Source organism: Pempheris klunzingeri, chromosome 17 (assembly GCF_042242105.1).
Source record: "Pempheris klunzingeri isolate RE-2024b chromosome 17, fPemKlu1.hap1, whole genome shotgun sequence".
NCBI lineage: Eukaryota > Metazoa > Chordata > Actinopteri > Acropomatiformes > Pempheridae > Pempheris > Pempheris klunzingeri.
The window spans coordinates 2405844-2419259 of NC_092028.1; the positions used below are offsets into that span (position 1 = coordinate 2405844).

General features: G+C 42.3%; 1 protein-coding gene across 1 annotated transcript; it reads right to left on the bottom strand.

The window, feature by feature from the left end:
- Nucleotides 1–5422: 5422 nt before the first annotated feature.
- nde1 (nudE neurodevelopment protein 1) lies at nucleotides 5423–13129 on the bottom strand. The gene is made up of 9 exons (XM_070848462.1): nucleotides 12969–13129; nucleotides 12086–12204; nucleotides 11109–11262; nucleotides 8986–9134; nucleotides 7894–8030; nucleotides 7397–7663; nucleotides 6432–6517; nucleotides 5860–6005; nucleotides 5423–5509 (listed from the first exon to the last, which is right to left on the bottom strand). Exons 2-9 carry the CDS (start codon nucleotides 12169–12171, stop codon nucleotides 5461–5463), a joined length of 1074 nt encoding a protein of 357 aa, XP_070704563.1. The 5' UTR covers nucleotides 12172–12204; nucleotides 12969–13129; the 3' UTR covers nucleotides 5423–5460.
- Nucleotides 13130–13416: the final 287 nt, after the last annotated feature.

The following is a 13416-nucleotide window of genomic DNA, read 5'->3' on the forward strand; positions in this document are numbered from 1 at the left end:
TATCGTAGTCCTACAAAGCTCAGTGCATTCTGGGATTTGAAGCTGCCTCATGTCCTCGCTTAGTTATGGACAAAGAGGAAAAAGGAGTTCCAAGTGTTGCTTTACTCCAATAGACAGACACCCCCTTTAATTATCCAGAGTTTAGCAGCTGATAGTTTTGGCGTCTACTGTGCTGAACTCTTGGCAAGAAAAAAGATCAGCAGCTTCAGTCCAGTTCTCCTGGAGACAAAAACACCAGTTAAAGCAGCTGCTAACAAACCAAACGTCCCTCTGTTCCATAACTTCCTGTTCTTTGACACCGTAACACATTGCTCACCTTTGTGTTTAAAACTAATTGTAAAGCAGCACAGGAGGCCCACGTGTTGTTTATCTGATCAGACAGCAGACAGAAGAGAGAAAAGTAAACTGAGATTCACTTTTGAAACGTTTACCAAGAGAAGTTCAAGCAGAAGCTCACATGCAGGTCTGTCATTCGCTCCACCGTCTTTTTCTGATCTTCTCACAGCCGTCATTAAATCATCTGACTTTATCCAACTGTGGGCCCATATATATATATACATAGATTTATGTACATATAAAGAATAGTCATGCAGAAAAAAGAGAGATATGAGTGCTATGGATTTCAAATTCATCAAACAAAGTTTGCAACATACAAAAAAAGGATCTCCAAAATAAAAGGCAGCATCTGGAGCCTGATTCCCCTTCGAGTTGAAGCCAAGAAAAAGACGTTTAATTATTTTCAGTGTTTGTGGATTTATATAAGATAATGTATGTGAAATTAATATATTTAGACTTGTTTATATCCCAGGTAGTCGAATAATTCCCAAACACTGTATATGCTCACTTTGTGCCCTTACATTTGAGTCACATACTTAAATGACCAGTTTTCCATAGAACTAATTACCCATTGATCTTAACATGAAGCTGTTCTGAAAGCATTTCTGTCATCCAGGTGGAAAAAAAACAGTCCTATTGCTCAAATAGATGTTTAACCCGTGGCTGTATTATGACGTCTGTCCTGTTGCAAGAATGAAAATGTAAAATACTGCGTTTCATTTCTGCTCCCATGTTAGTCAGAAGTGGTCGCAAACAAGTTAACAGTGTTTTCATCGTGCAGTGGACGGAGTGAAGTGTTAGAAAAGACGTTCAGGGGTTTGGAAACACTTTCAGAAGTGCAGGAAGTTTAGTTTGCAAAAATCAGCGGCTTTTTTTTTTTTCTTTCAGAAATTGAGGCACAAACCGGAGCTTTTACCCTTGATGCACTTCCTCAGAGATGTTTTAGGATGTTTTAGGGAGACTCTTTTCATTTGGAAACTGAACGTAAAACTATATTTCTAACCTGTTGCTGTTGTATCTTGATTCTTGAGACTAGGCAGTGTGATGTAAACCTCACAGGCACACAGATACTATTTAAACATAATGACAGTGAATTGTTCCATTTCTGCAGGACTTGATGCTTTGTGCTATTAAATAAACTGCTACTTAACCCTCAAAGTGTCTCCTCTCACTTCTTCCACTTTCTAAAATAAACAAGACAAGACTGATTTTTCATTTCAAGTTTTATTGCTTGTAGAGAAACATTAAAAGCAGCACTGAGGGTAAACAAAGAGCAGAACAGGTCTTTGTACGTCACACTTGTAGAGTCACATAAGGCAAAAGAAGACAAACACCAAACCTCGTTCTCCACCTCTGCTTCCACACGCTGACCTTTCTGCTGCTCTGTGTGAATAATACTAAGTCAGTCCTGCCTACAGACTCAAGAGACTGAACCACAAGCTACAGTTGAAGCTACATTAGTGACCCTACAGTAGAGGTACAGGATATAACGCTACAAGTCAACCTATCGCATACTTTTTCTTTTTAACATAAAACACAAGTAGCCTTCACTGAAGTATTCATATCGCCTCACGAACAGAAGACGTTTCCTATTTCACTCCTGGAAAGACAGAAGTAGAGCTCTGCAGAGGGAGTCGTTCGTTTTAAAGAGCGTCTCCACGGTCTAAAAAGTGCCCACTCTAAAAGCATATTGCTCAAGTTTTATCACATAATACAGAAGTATGAGACAGAAGGAACAATATGCTGATGGTTTTCTATTCCTGGAGCCGTAACAGTAGTGGAGCTACAAGTTTGTCCTGAGGGTGGCGCTAAAGGGAAAGTCATGGGGTCATTAAAATCGAAATAAAAAAATACAAAGGTTCATCTTCTGGGGTTCATGAATATGATGGGTAAATGTCATGGCATCTGTTTTTGATGTTCTCAGAGTAAAGGGGTGGAGTTGGGACAACTGCACCTGATCACAGTAGGTCCACTAAAAGAGCCTGTTTGATCCACTGACAGGCTCAGAGTGTTATTCTAAGTGTGTGACAGCATCATGGAAAGGATCCCTACAGAGAGAGACCTGGAAGATCCTTTTGGTTTAACCACAAACAGCACACACACCAGACTACATTCACTAAAACAGGGATTTTAGAGAACAGGACACAGGAGCTGCTGGTCTACCGCAACAACTGGTTAGTTTATGTTATTGTACGACTTTGATGTCTTAAATGGTTCATTCAGATTAAACACAATACTTGTCTAACACACAATAACACAAACTAACTAAACAATCGAGGGAGTGGTTGACAAGCAATTCCCATGTTAGATAAAAGAAGGTTTTTGTCAAAGGAGTCTGGCAGCTTTGGAGAGAAGAAGGCTGAAGTAATCCTCACTTGAACGGTTATGTGCTCTGTTTGTTGTTCACCTTTTACGTCTATCAGAAAAACAATCTAATACCTTGTGCAGTAAGATTCTGCCTGCTAACCTTCAAATATTAATCCAATATGAGTGGAAGGTTTGATTCAAACCAGGATTTCAAGTATGTGGGCCACAAGCCTGAGGGGAAAATAAGGTAAGCCATATTCAGTAAGCTAAAGCTGTTATTTCCATGTGTTAGATACATGTTTGATTAATACTGAATACCTTCTGCTGCTGAGAATTATTTTTACTATTTGTGCTGTGCAAATTTGGCACAAAAGTTTGTTTGGGGGCGATTATTCCTGTAATATTTCAATTTCCTGACTTTATTCACCTCGGCTCTGAAATATTAACTTCATAGAATATAGTAACTTTGTTTTGAAAAGAACTGTAACATTAAAGTTTACTATTACTGGATGAGAATATCCCTAATGACAAACTCAACGTAGACGATGTCTAATTCTGCTTCCAGAGCCTAAAAGGAGTTTAACATAATGCCTCCTCTGGCACTGATCTCAGTTTTATGGGAAGAGAGAGCATCGGTCCTCCTGAAATGTCCTTAGTGCATTAGATGAGGCTACACAATGACCCTAGAAAGAGCTGCAGGGATGGTGATGGAGAGAAACTTCTTCATTACTACAAGCGACTCCATTCACATCTGAAGCATGACTCAAGGCAGCTTGAAGACGCAGAACCACTGATGGCCACGAAATGTTGGCAGGATCTGCATTCAAAAAAGGCCTCTTCAGAACCGACTGTCTCCATACAGCATTCAGCTTTTAAGAAGTATTTCCACACTTTCAAAAGACTGTCGGCGTGCTAAAAGACACAGTTCATTAAAACCTTAAGGCTTTTGGAGGGGTGCTTTGAAAATGTGTTTTCCTGACCCCAGAAAGCAGTGAATCTAAATTCAACACCCCCTGTTTTTCTGAAGTCTGTGGTTAGACAACTAAAGCACCTTTAACATCTCAAACTACCAAAACTAGCAGGACTACGATGTGACTGGTGTAAATCTGCTACTATTTTCATTCTCTCAGGGATTTATTGCACGTGGTGGTGGAGTTTTTACAGCAACAGATTACTTTCTCGCTTCTCCGACTCCTCATTCGACAAATGCGACTGGCTGAGGCATCTTGTGTAAAGGCAGCCCATCGCCTGACAGTGTGGTTTTACGAGCACAAAGGACGAGAATGCCTTGCCCTTACAGTTAAAAAGTATTTGAAGACATTCTCAAGAACCCTCTTCCTCCTCTCTCGTTAGAGAAAAGTGCTCTTCCAGTGTTCAGCACTCAGACGCCCTTACAGGATGACTCCAGTATTTTTAAAGCTGGTGCCTGTTTTTAAATATTTGGGGTTTGAAATGCCTGGTGAGTAGACAGAGGTTTGTAGATCGGACTTCCATGGCTGTAATGAAAGTCGACTCCACTGTGAAGGTCCAGTAAAGGAGCTCGTTTTAGCCACAGACGGTTAGATTGTTATTCCAGGTGTCTGACAACATTAATGACAGGATCCCAACAGAGATCCACCTGGAAGATCCTTCTTCTTTAACCAGGGACAGTCGTTACATCACTTGTTTGAAAGCCACTAAACAAAATTGCTGTTTAACTGGCACAGCTAAGATTACTCAAACTACCACAAACTAACCGGTCGACCAGCAGCTCCTGGTGGCAGGTGTCCTTGAACCAAGCGGTATGATGGCAAAAACTTTAGCAGGGATACATTGACTGGCATGCTTGCCCAACAAGCAGCTAATATAAGCTGTTGGCAGCCTGTCCACAGCTGAGGTGATCCACTGGAGCAGTTGCAGAACATTCTGTGTGCACCAGACAGTTCAAACCCCAAATATGTCAAACTGGAGCCCAGGTTAAAAATAATGAAGTTCTCCTTTAAGGTGTGTTCAAACTAAACATAATGAATTTCTTTACTTTGGTTTCATTTGCAGGTTTGACCACTGAATAGTTTGAACAGACTGTTGCAGCTGTACAACACGTTCTAACTTCATGAATGTGAATGGGAGCTACAGCTCGACCCCATTTACTTTGTCACTTCAATGCTTTGTGGATGTGTTTTCTGTTTTCCTCTGCTCACTGTCAGAGCCATCCGAGACGCATCAAGATGGACTGAAATCCACCAAGTGAACCTGTGGAGACAATAACACTTTTGTCTCATTTGTACTTGTAGTTCATAAACAGAATTCATTCATGCGTCTGTGTTATTGTGATTTGACCAACAGTCTTGTCTTGAATCTCAAGCTATAGTGCTGCTGTGCATTGGAGAAATTCAGGTTCAGGGTAACAGCATCTTCATCTCCAAACCAACCTGCATCTGTTAGTTAGTGTATTTTAACTGACTACATGTGATCACGCTGCCTCTAAAATTCACTTCGTGTTCAGTCTTAACGCACCTTTTGAGCAAAAACAAAAAAAAAAGACAAAAGATCAAAACACTTAGCAAACAAAAACAAAGAGGTGGTGACATGCAGCACAAGTCCAGTAAGTAAGTTCAAGCTAAGTGCCAGTGCTGCAAAGAAGTCCTGCTAACACAAACTCTGACTGTGTAAAAGACATCCCACAGTATCCAACGTATCCATCCGCTTCGTCAGCGCAGCTCCCAGTGAGAGCAGCACACAGTACCGTTAAACGTTTGGGATCCAGGCTGGACGGACGGGGAGGAACGAGCAGCTCGGGGGAGGATTAAGGCTCGAGGGGGAGGAAGTTGAAAACTTTCACAGCAGCAGCTTGGGTCCCGCTCCGAAGTCTAACCTCTTCACCAGCCTTTAAAAACACAACACACACACTCAGGGTCCTGTTTTACTCACTCGTTGGCTTCAGACAAAAAATGTAAACATCAGGCATTTTCTGAAGCTCACAGCCTTCAAACCCACAAAGAACAAATACTGAAGAGTAAACTGGTGCTTTCAGAAGATACTGACTGGTGCAGAATATATGGAAATGAGCAGATAAAACTGATCAGAGCTATAAACGTAGATGTTTGATCAAAGCTCTACTGTCTGCTGTCTGTCTGGACTGTTTTTTCCCCAATAAATTTCTTCCTTTTACGAACCAAAAACATGGAGCACAGCACTGTTGGATTGGTTTGCAGCGTGCAGGACTGAGCATCTCACCCCTTGTTGTAAAGGCCATTAGTAGGATGGGCCTCTGAGGAGTTGTTCTGGCCCGGCACTGCTCCCTGTCCACCAGCATGGCCTCTGCGGTTTGCCGTCTGCTCGTGAACGTAGTCCCGACACGACGCCAGCTTGGACTCCAGGTTCTACGAGCATTGCAGAAAACAGCTCATCCATAAGCATTCAGCTCACTACGCCTCCTCCACACTTCCATCACTGTCATCCTCATAAACGATGTAGCAGTGGGCCGACCATCAGAACCACGATGCATGACACTGAAGAGCATTAAAAAGTCACAGAAGTGTCTGAAGTTCCACTCAAAAGATATTTATTAAATACTCCAGAGCCCACAAATACTAAAGTGCATAAGGTGCATGACCCTTCAGTCTGGTTCTGAGAGTCAGTACTTAGAGAAGAAATAGTTTGTGTGCATTTGAGGGTAAAATCAGAAGCACCCTGCAGCGTCACATGTTAATAAGTCAGCAGCTGAAAAAAGCACAGAGGCTTGATTCATGAAACATGGGGGTTCTCTTTGGGCCGTTGGTTTGAAAAATTACAAGTGCGGTTCTCACCCCGACTTTTCTCAGCAGCTCTCCAACAATGTTCAGAGCCGAGATTCTGGCCGACGTGGTGAGAGGAGTCCCTGAGAGGCTTTCACCTGCAGAGACAGAGTACAAATACAGAGGAAGCATCAGCACATGAACATTTAAGACAGGAGAATGTTCACAGTACAAATAATGCTTTGTATTATTAATGCACCATCGACATGAAATGAAGTTTAGCTTGCTTGCTGTATTTCCCTCTTTACTGCAAAAAGGAAATCCTTAATCTTTGATGATGACTGGAAATAAAAACATAGATTAAATGTTTTCAACCAAAAACAGGAAGCGGTAGGACTTTTTTCAAAGTAGGACAACCTCCAGCACTTAGGTAAGGTAGCCTGAGGCATGTTGACGAAGAGTTAAACTGGTTATAAAACACTCTCAGTTAAATACTGATGCCTCTATGTTATCTGTATAGGCAAATGACCATCTGTTTCTAGTTTGTTATTCTAAATGTCTGTCCCTTCGGCCGAACCACCCAAATATCAGATGCGCGCGCGCGCACGCGCACACACACACACACACACACACACACACACACACACACACACACACACACACACACACACACACACACACACACACACACACACACACACACACACACACACACACACACACACACACACACACACACACACACACACACACACACACACACACACACACACACACACACACACACACACACACACACACACACACCGCACGAGCCTTTGTTTACATTTTCCCAGGCAAAGTTTGGCAGTGGGTGGTAAAGGGACAGTGATGCTGCTGACCTTGGTTGGTCATTTAACAAATGGAGAGAAGCTAGCTAGCTCCCTGGCTAAGGTTAGTTGAATGTAGCTAACTTTAGCAGCATTCGAGTTCCTTGTAGTTGCTTTGCTGGTATTAACAAAAGCAAACAGACAACAATGCAACACAGGTGAGCTGACCTCTGCTGCTGGGGGGCGGAGGGGTGGAGAAGGACTCCACTGAGGCTGGAGGTCTGGATGGTGTGCTGGCAGAGGGGGCAGGCTGGTTAGAGGACGAAGACGTGCTTTTGTCCTCAGCTCTTTTGTCTGGGGGGGTGAGGGGCGGGGTGGGCAAGCCAGTTGAGGATGAGGTGGAGGAGGAGGAAGGCTCTTTGACTGCACTGCTGAGGGACGGCTTCCTGTCCTGCACCTGCTGCTTCTGCTGCACCGCGAGCTCCTGTCTCAGGTCTGACACACAGCAACATATAAGAAGGTTTAGTTACTGACACCATGGCTTCCAGGACATAAAGCTTCACAACTGTAACTCTGACTGCTTCTTTTTTAATAAATAACTGTATTTTACCAGTTAAGTCTGGCTTTATGCTGCTTCCCTTGACCCTGGCCAGCCACAAAACCCCTCACTTGTTAAAACATCTCACAAACTAGTTTTGCCTGGCAGCCCATCAGTGCAGCTCTACCTCTGGCCTCGTCCTTCAGCCTCTGGACCGACTCCAGGAGGTTCTCCTTCTCGTCCAGCTCACTCTCCAGGAAGGCGTTCCTCTCTATAACCTGGTTCATCCTCTGCTCAAAGTCCTCCAGCGACATGATGGTCGCCCTGAAACACACACAACAGAACTGTGTTAGCCTGCCAGTGTAAACAAGTACAGTTACTCAAGTACCACACAGTTTTGAGGTACATGTAGATTTGATGCTTCACAATAAATCAAACTATGATCCACAGCAGTTTTGACGGGGCGTCTGACTGGTTTTAACAGATGACATCACATCACCCCACTCCTGACTTCCCTCCATCGGCTCCCCACTGGCTTGGCTTGAGAACTGATTTTAAGATTGTACTGATCCCTTTTAAAGCACGTCTGGATCTGGCCCAGAGCTACACAGCGGAAATGTCGACCCTGTGCGAGCCAGTGTGCAGCCTTAGATCCTCAGGTGGGGCCCTGCTAAAGGTGACCGTGCTTTTGCCATCAGGACCCTTCTGCTTTGATTGACCTGCCTGAGGAGATCAGTGACTTCCTTTAAATCTCTTCTTAAAACCCATTTTTATAGATTGTGTTTAGTGTGATGTTGTCTTCTTAATTTGTTTTCATTTGTAATCATTTATATTTATTGTATGTTCTCTCTTTTACTGTCAGTACCTTTAACCATTCTTCTGTCTTCTCTACTGTGTTCTTCCATTGTTTGGGCCTCAATTATTCTAGTATCCTGTTTTTTATTTGTCCGTCAAAGCACTTTGTAAACTCTGTTTTCAAAATGTGCTATATCAAGTCATTTTACACATAAAAACATTTCATGGTTCCAGCTTCTCACTGCTTTTTCTTATTCATTTTAATTCATTTTTAATAATTTCAAGTTTTGGACTGTTGGTTTGGTAATACAAAATCACAGACGAGGGACAACGTGGTGTGTTCCTCTATTTAGGTGTGCAAACATGACTAAAACTGGTTTAATCTGATTGTAAAAGCCATCTGGATTTCAATCACAGAATCTCTCTTCAATGTCTTCACTACGTTAAGTGGCCTTCCACCAGCTCAGTGTGAGAGCTGACTGACCTCTTGGTCCTCTCCAGGTCGTCGTTGGCCTGCTCCAGCTCTCTGATGTATTTGTGAAGCTGGTCTCTGATGGCTGTGGTCTCAGCCAGGTCTCCCTCCAGGCTGGAGATCTGCCGATAGGCCTCTGAGTGCTGCGTCTCGTACTTCTCCTGGCAAGAGGCCAACAATAACACAAGTTAACTAACTGACTGAGACAGAAATAGACCAGCACATAGTCAGTGTGGAGTGATTCGTTTGATAAAATGAAAACAAATCTGTTCCGTGAGACTTGGGATTGACGGACATAAACACTACACAAAAATACTGCTAAAAACACGTTCTATGAGGATTGCCCAATAGAATAACAATCTGAGCCTGTGAGGGGCAAAAACGAGCACTTAAAGTGGATGTACTTTGATCGGGTGCAATTGCATTGAAGGATTATATTCCAGCCCGTTCGCTGCCCACTCTCAGCTGCAGGTAGAGGAAATCTATGGGCCAATTCAACAGGTCTTTCTATCTACCAGTCAAACCCAAAAGTGGAGTTTTCCTTTAAAACATAAAAGTCTAATAGCTAATGAAAGTGCACATTTCCTAGTCTAAAAGCCTGAAGGCTCATAGTTCCTTTCCTGGATGAACACACTTTGCTGGCTTTTTATACACATTATATGTCTAAAATGGTAAATATTTTTCTGTGCTGATTTTCCAGGAGACATGTGAGGTTCACAGCTAAATGTGACAGGAACAGCCAACAGGTAACACACAACATGACCCTGTTTCAAGCTTCAGCACGCTTTAGCTAAATTCCATAAGGTCTCTGCATACTGGTCATACATGCTGTCTAAGATAAAGAGCTTTTGTTGTTCCTGAGTGTGAGTGAAACCTTTTGAACTTCACAGAATGACCTTTCTTATTTTCTGTGTCTGCATATATAAACTTTAAGTTTAACTTTAAGTGTGAGTTTAAAGCAGCGGCCAACAGCTGAATCATTAGGGTCTGTTTATGCTTACATGTGACAGTGTGGTGAAAGGCCTCCACAGGCGGCAGGCAAACTCTCTGCCCCCTGAACAACAAACTATCACAAGGAAAATCTAGATTTTCTTGCAGCATGGCTAATTCTCCCCTGAATGTTGAATCAAAGCGTAACACACGCAAAAACTGCCTGGTTACAGAAATAGGGACGTGCACAACCACATTTATAACACCCTGTGAAGACCATGAACCCACCACACATGGTGCAATGACCTCGGTTTCAGCCTGCACAGCCTCGCACCAGGGACACTGCACGGAGCATAAACATGACTGAAATATGTAGCAACCAGTCTCCATAGCTCATGTTAAAGATGGAAGTAAGACTGGTTGTAAACAAGTATGTTTTTGTTTCTTTGCCTGTGCACATCCGTGCTGGTATCTCAGCAAAATGATGAACTAATAAATGATTCAAAAAGGGAGAAAAGGGGGATGAGCGAACAGTGACATGACTGGGATACGTCTTATGGAAAGAACTGCCATCCCCTCCAGACACAGACCAAGCAAGAGTCATCAGCTGCCTTTCTCTGCCCTGAATCAATCCTCTGTGTGTGTGTGTGTGTGTGTGTGTGTGTGTGTGTGTGTGTGTGTGTGTGTGCCTTCAGACAAGAGAACCAGCCTATTCAACACAGGCAACAGGAGCCATAAAACTCACTTACTATCAGCTGATGAATATGGAAATCCCCAGTCAAATCCACGATATCGGGTGTTCATCTGGTCGAATGTTATTGAAATAACTTTTAGGACACACCTGATATAGCAACTTTATGCTTTAGGGATGTCTATAAAACCATGTTAAGACGATGACTCTCCAACAGATCATTCTCAAAGCCTTCAGGGAGGGTTAGGAGAACATATTATAAAACTAGTTTATCTGTCCTGGTGCACTGGGACTAAATTATTCAACCGTTCACACTTTAACATCTCATGTATTTCACTCAGAGTGCTGTCTTTGAAGCTTGAGGGAAGATTTAAACTATCTATCTGAATCTTTTTCTTTTAAATCATTGATGAAAGAGCACCAGTGATAGTGTCTTGATGCTAGTTTAGAAAGTCTGGACATGACATATTGAACATTTTTGCAGCTATCTCATGACGCATAATGTCCTGTGTACCTTGTAGTTTTCCACTTCCATGCGAAGGCGGTTGTTTGCAGCAAGAAGCTCACGATTTCGCGCCTCACACTGTTTCAGCTCCGTCTCCAGCTCCACCTCATAGTCCCGACTCATCTGCTGAAATTCCTGCAGTTCCTCCTGGGCTTCCTCTGCACTGCATACACATACGCAGATTATTAGCCATACATGTGATACCTTTGGACATTATGACAGCAAATCATCAGAACTATTATTTAATCTGGTTTATTAGTTAGGATTTCTGGCTTCATACAGTAAAAACACAGTACTCACGCTCAGGTTTGGAGCAAAACAATCAGACCATGATGTTGTGTAAGAGAAACGTTTGCCAGAATGATTCCAACAACATTACCTGACCATTCCCACCCAGCCACAGGGAGCTCTGTGCATTCTGAATTAAACACGAAAGTCTAAACATCACAGAAATCTGTTTAATGGGAAAACACCTTGAGGTTCACAATTATTTATCTTGCAGGAGTGTCTACGGACTCACATTTCTATGAACTGAAATGGAGAGCAATGAGTAGGTGTTTTTCAGAGCTTATTAGGGAACCCCAAACATCCTGGCAGATGTTATTATCTTGTGGAAAAATATGTTAACTTATTCAGACAAAATGGTAACTTGTGCAACTAAAACAATATTTAAAAAAAAAAACATCTTACAGGACTACTGGGGCTCCTATATTTATTAACAGGGGGCATAAAGACATTTTATGAAACACTAAAACTACTACTAGGCCTTTAAGACGAGGAAAAGATAACACTGCAGATAAACTATCCAAGAAATGTAGTCTGATATCAAGGTATAACGTAAATATATGGTCCTGCTTTATTTGTTACACACCGTTAGACCACCGTTTTCTATCTTTTAAGTTGAGAAAGTCCAGCAATCACAGGTAAAAAAATATTATGGTCTGTCAAAAATAACATAAGGGGTGGGGTGGGGTGGGGTGACACACCTCTGTTGGTGCCTGGCAGCCTGTTCCTTCCAGTACTCCAACCCTTCCTCCAAGGACCCAAACTCTGCAGGCTCCGGATCCCCCATCTCGAGCCCAGCCCAGGCGGAGAGCTCACTCACCTGTCATACCCCAACACAGCTCTATGACTCATTCAGAACAAGGCATTTCGACTATTTCTAGACAGCAGAAATTCCGTTTAGAAAACGGGCCATTTATCGTCAACGTTATACCGGTTAATGGAAAATGATAAATTATAAGAGGACATGATTTCATTTGATTCATCTGGTATTTCCCTTAAATTCGGCAAATGAGTGAACCATAAAGTCAGACTATTCTTCAGATAAAACCTCATTTTTTAGAATTTGGTGGTCACCGCTATTCATGGTGTCAGCAGTGTGCTTACATAGGAAAAGGAAATGGGGAAGTAAATAATACGATTCAGACTACAGTAAATAATGTTTCTTTGAATACTGAATGTACGCCGAATCGAAAACTAGATTATATCGATTCATAAAACATATTTATCGTTTGTCAAATTCAACTGAATGTGACTCAAGCAACTCCTGAATTAAATTAGGTTCATGTTTCATATGGAGTCTGGTAACAAGAAGTCGAACTAAAAAAAACGGGAACCTAAAGCAAACACTACACAAAAAAGAACGAGTAATTTATATCCTTCATATCATGTTTATCATAAGTAACACCTGCTTTTAAAAACACTTCACAGGATTAGCTCAAAATATACAAAACTTAGACAACACAACATAAAAAGTTAGAAGAATGGTATTAGCTTAATGCAAATAAGTTAGCTAGTCCAGCTAACGGAGTTTAGCTTAACCATTTAAATCCCAGCTGAGATGAACGTATCACCGTTATAACTTACGCTCAACAGTTAGCTTCGTTCGACGCGAAGTTACCCAATTTATTCTTTCTTCTAAACCCACGTCATGTGCTGGTTTTACCGACAAACTGTGTCGGTTGAATTTGAGGCCAAAACGATGAAAGAAAACTGTTGGAGGACCGTCCCGGAGTTGGGAATCTCAAAGTTGCTACTGTCTTGAGAAGACGTCGAACAATGCAGGTTGCCATTGATATTGTCCGGAACAATTGTCCAATCACAAGTTAGATGACAGCCTCGACGACTGTTGCTATTAGTCAATCACTTGTCAATCAAATGGTTGGTGGGCGGGATCAGGGGTTTTGTCCAATCAGAGGAGTGATATGTGGGAAAAAAAAAAAAAAAACCCATCTGCACCAGTCTAGACGTTTTGATGGATTACCACATAGAGGGCCGTGCTGCCTTCCAGTGCTGTCGGAAACAGCACACGATG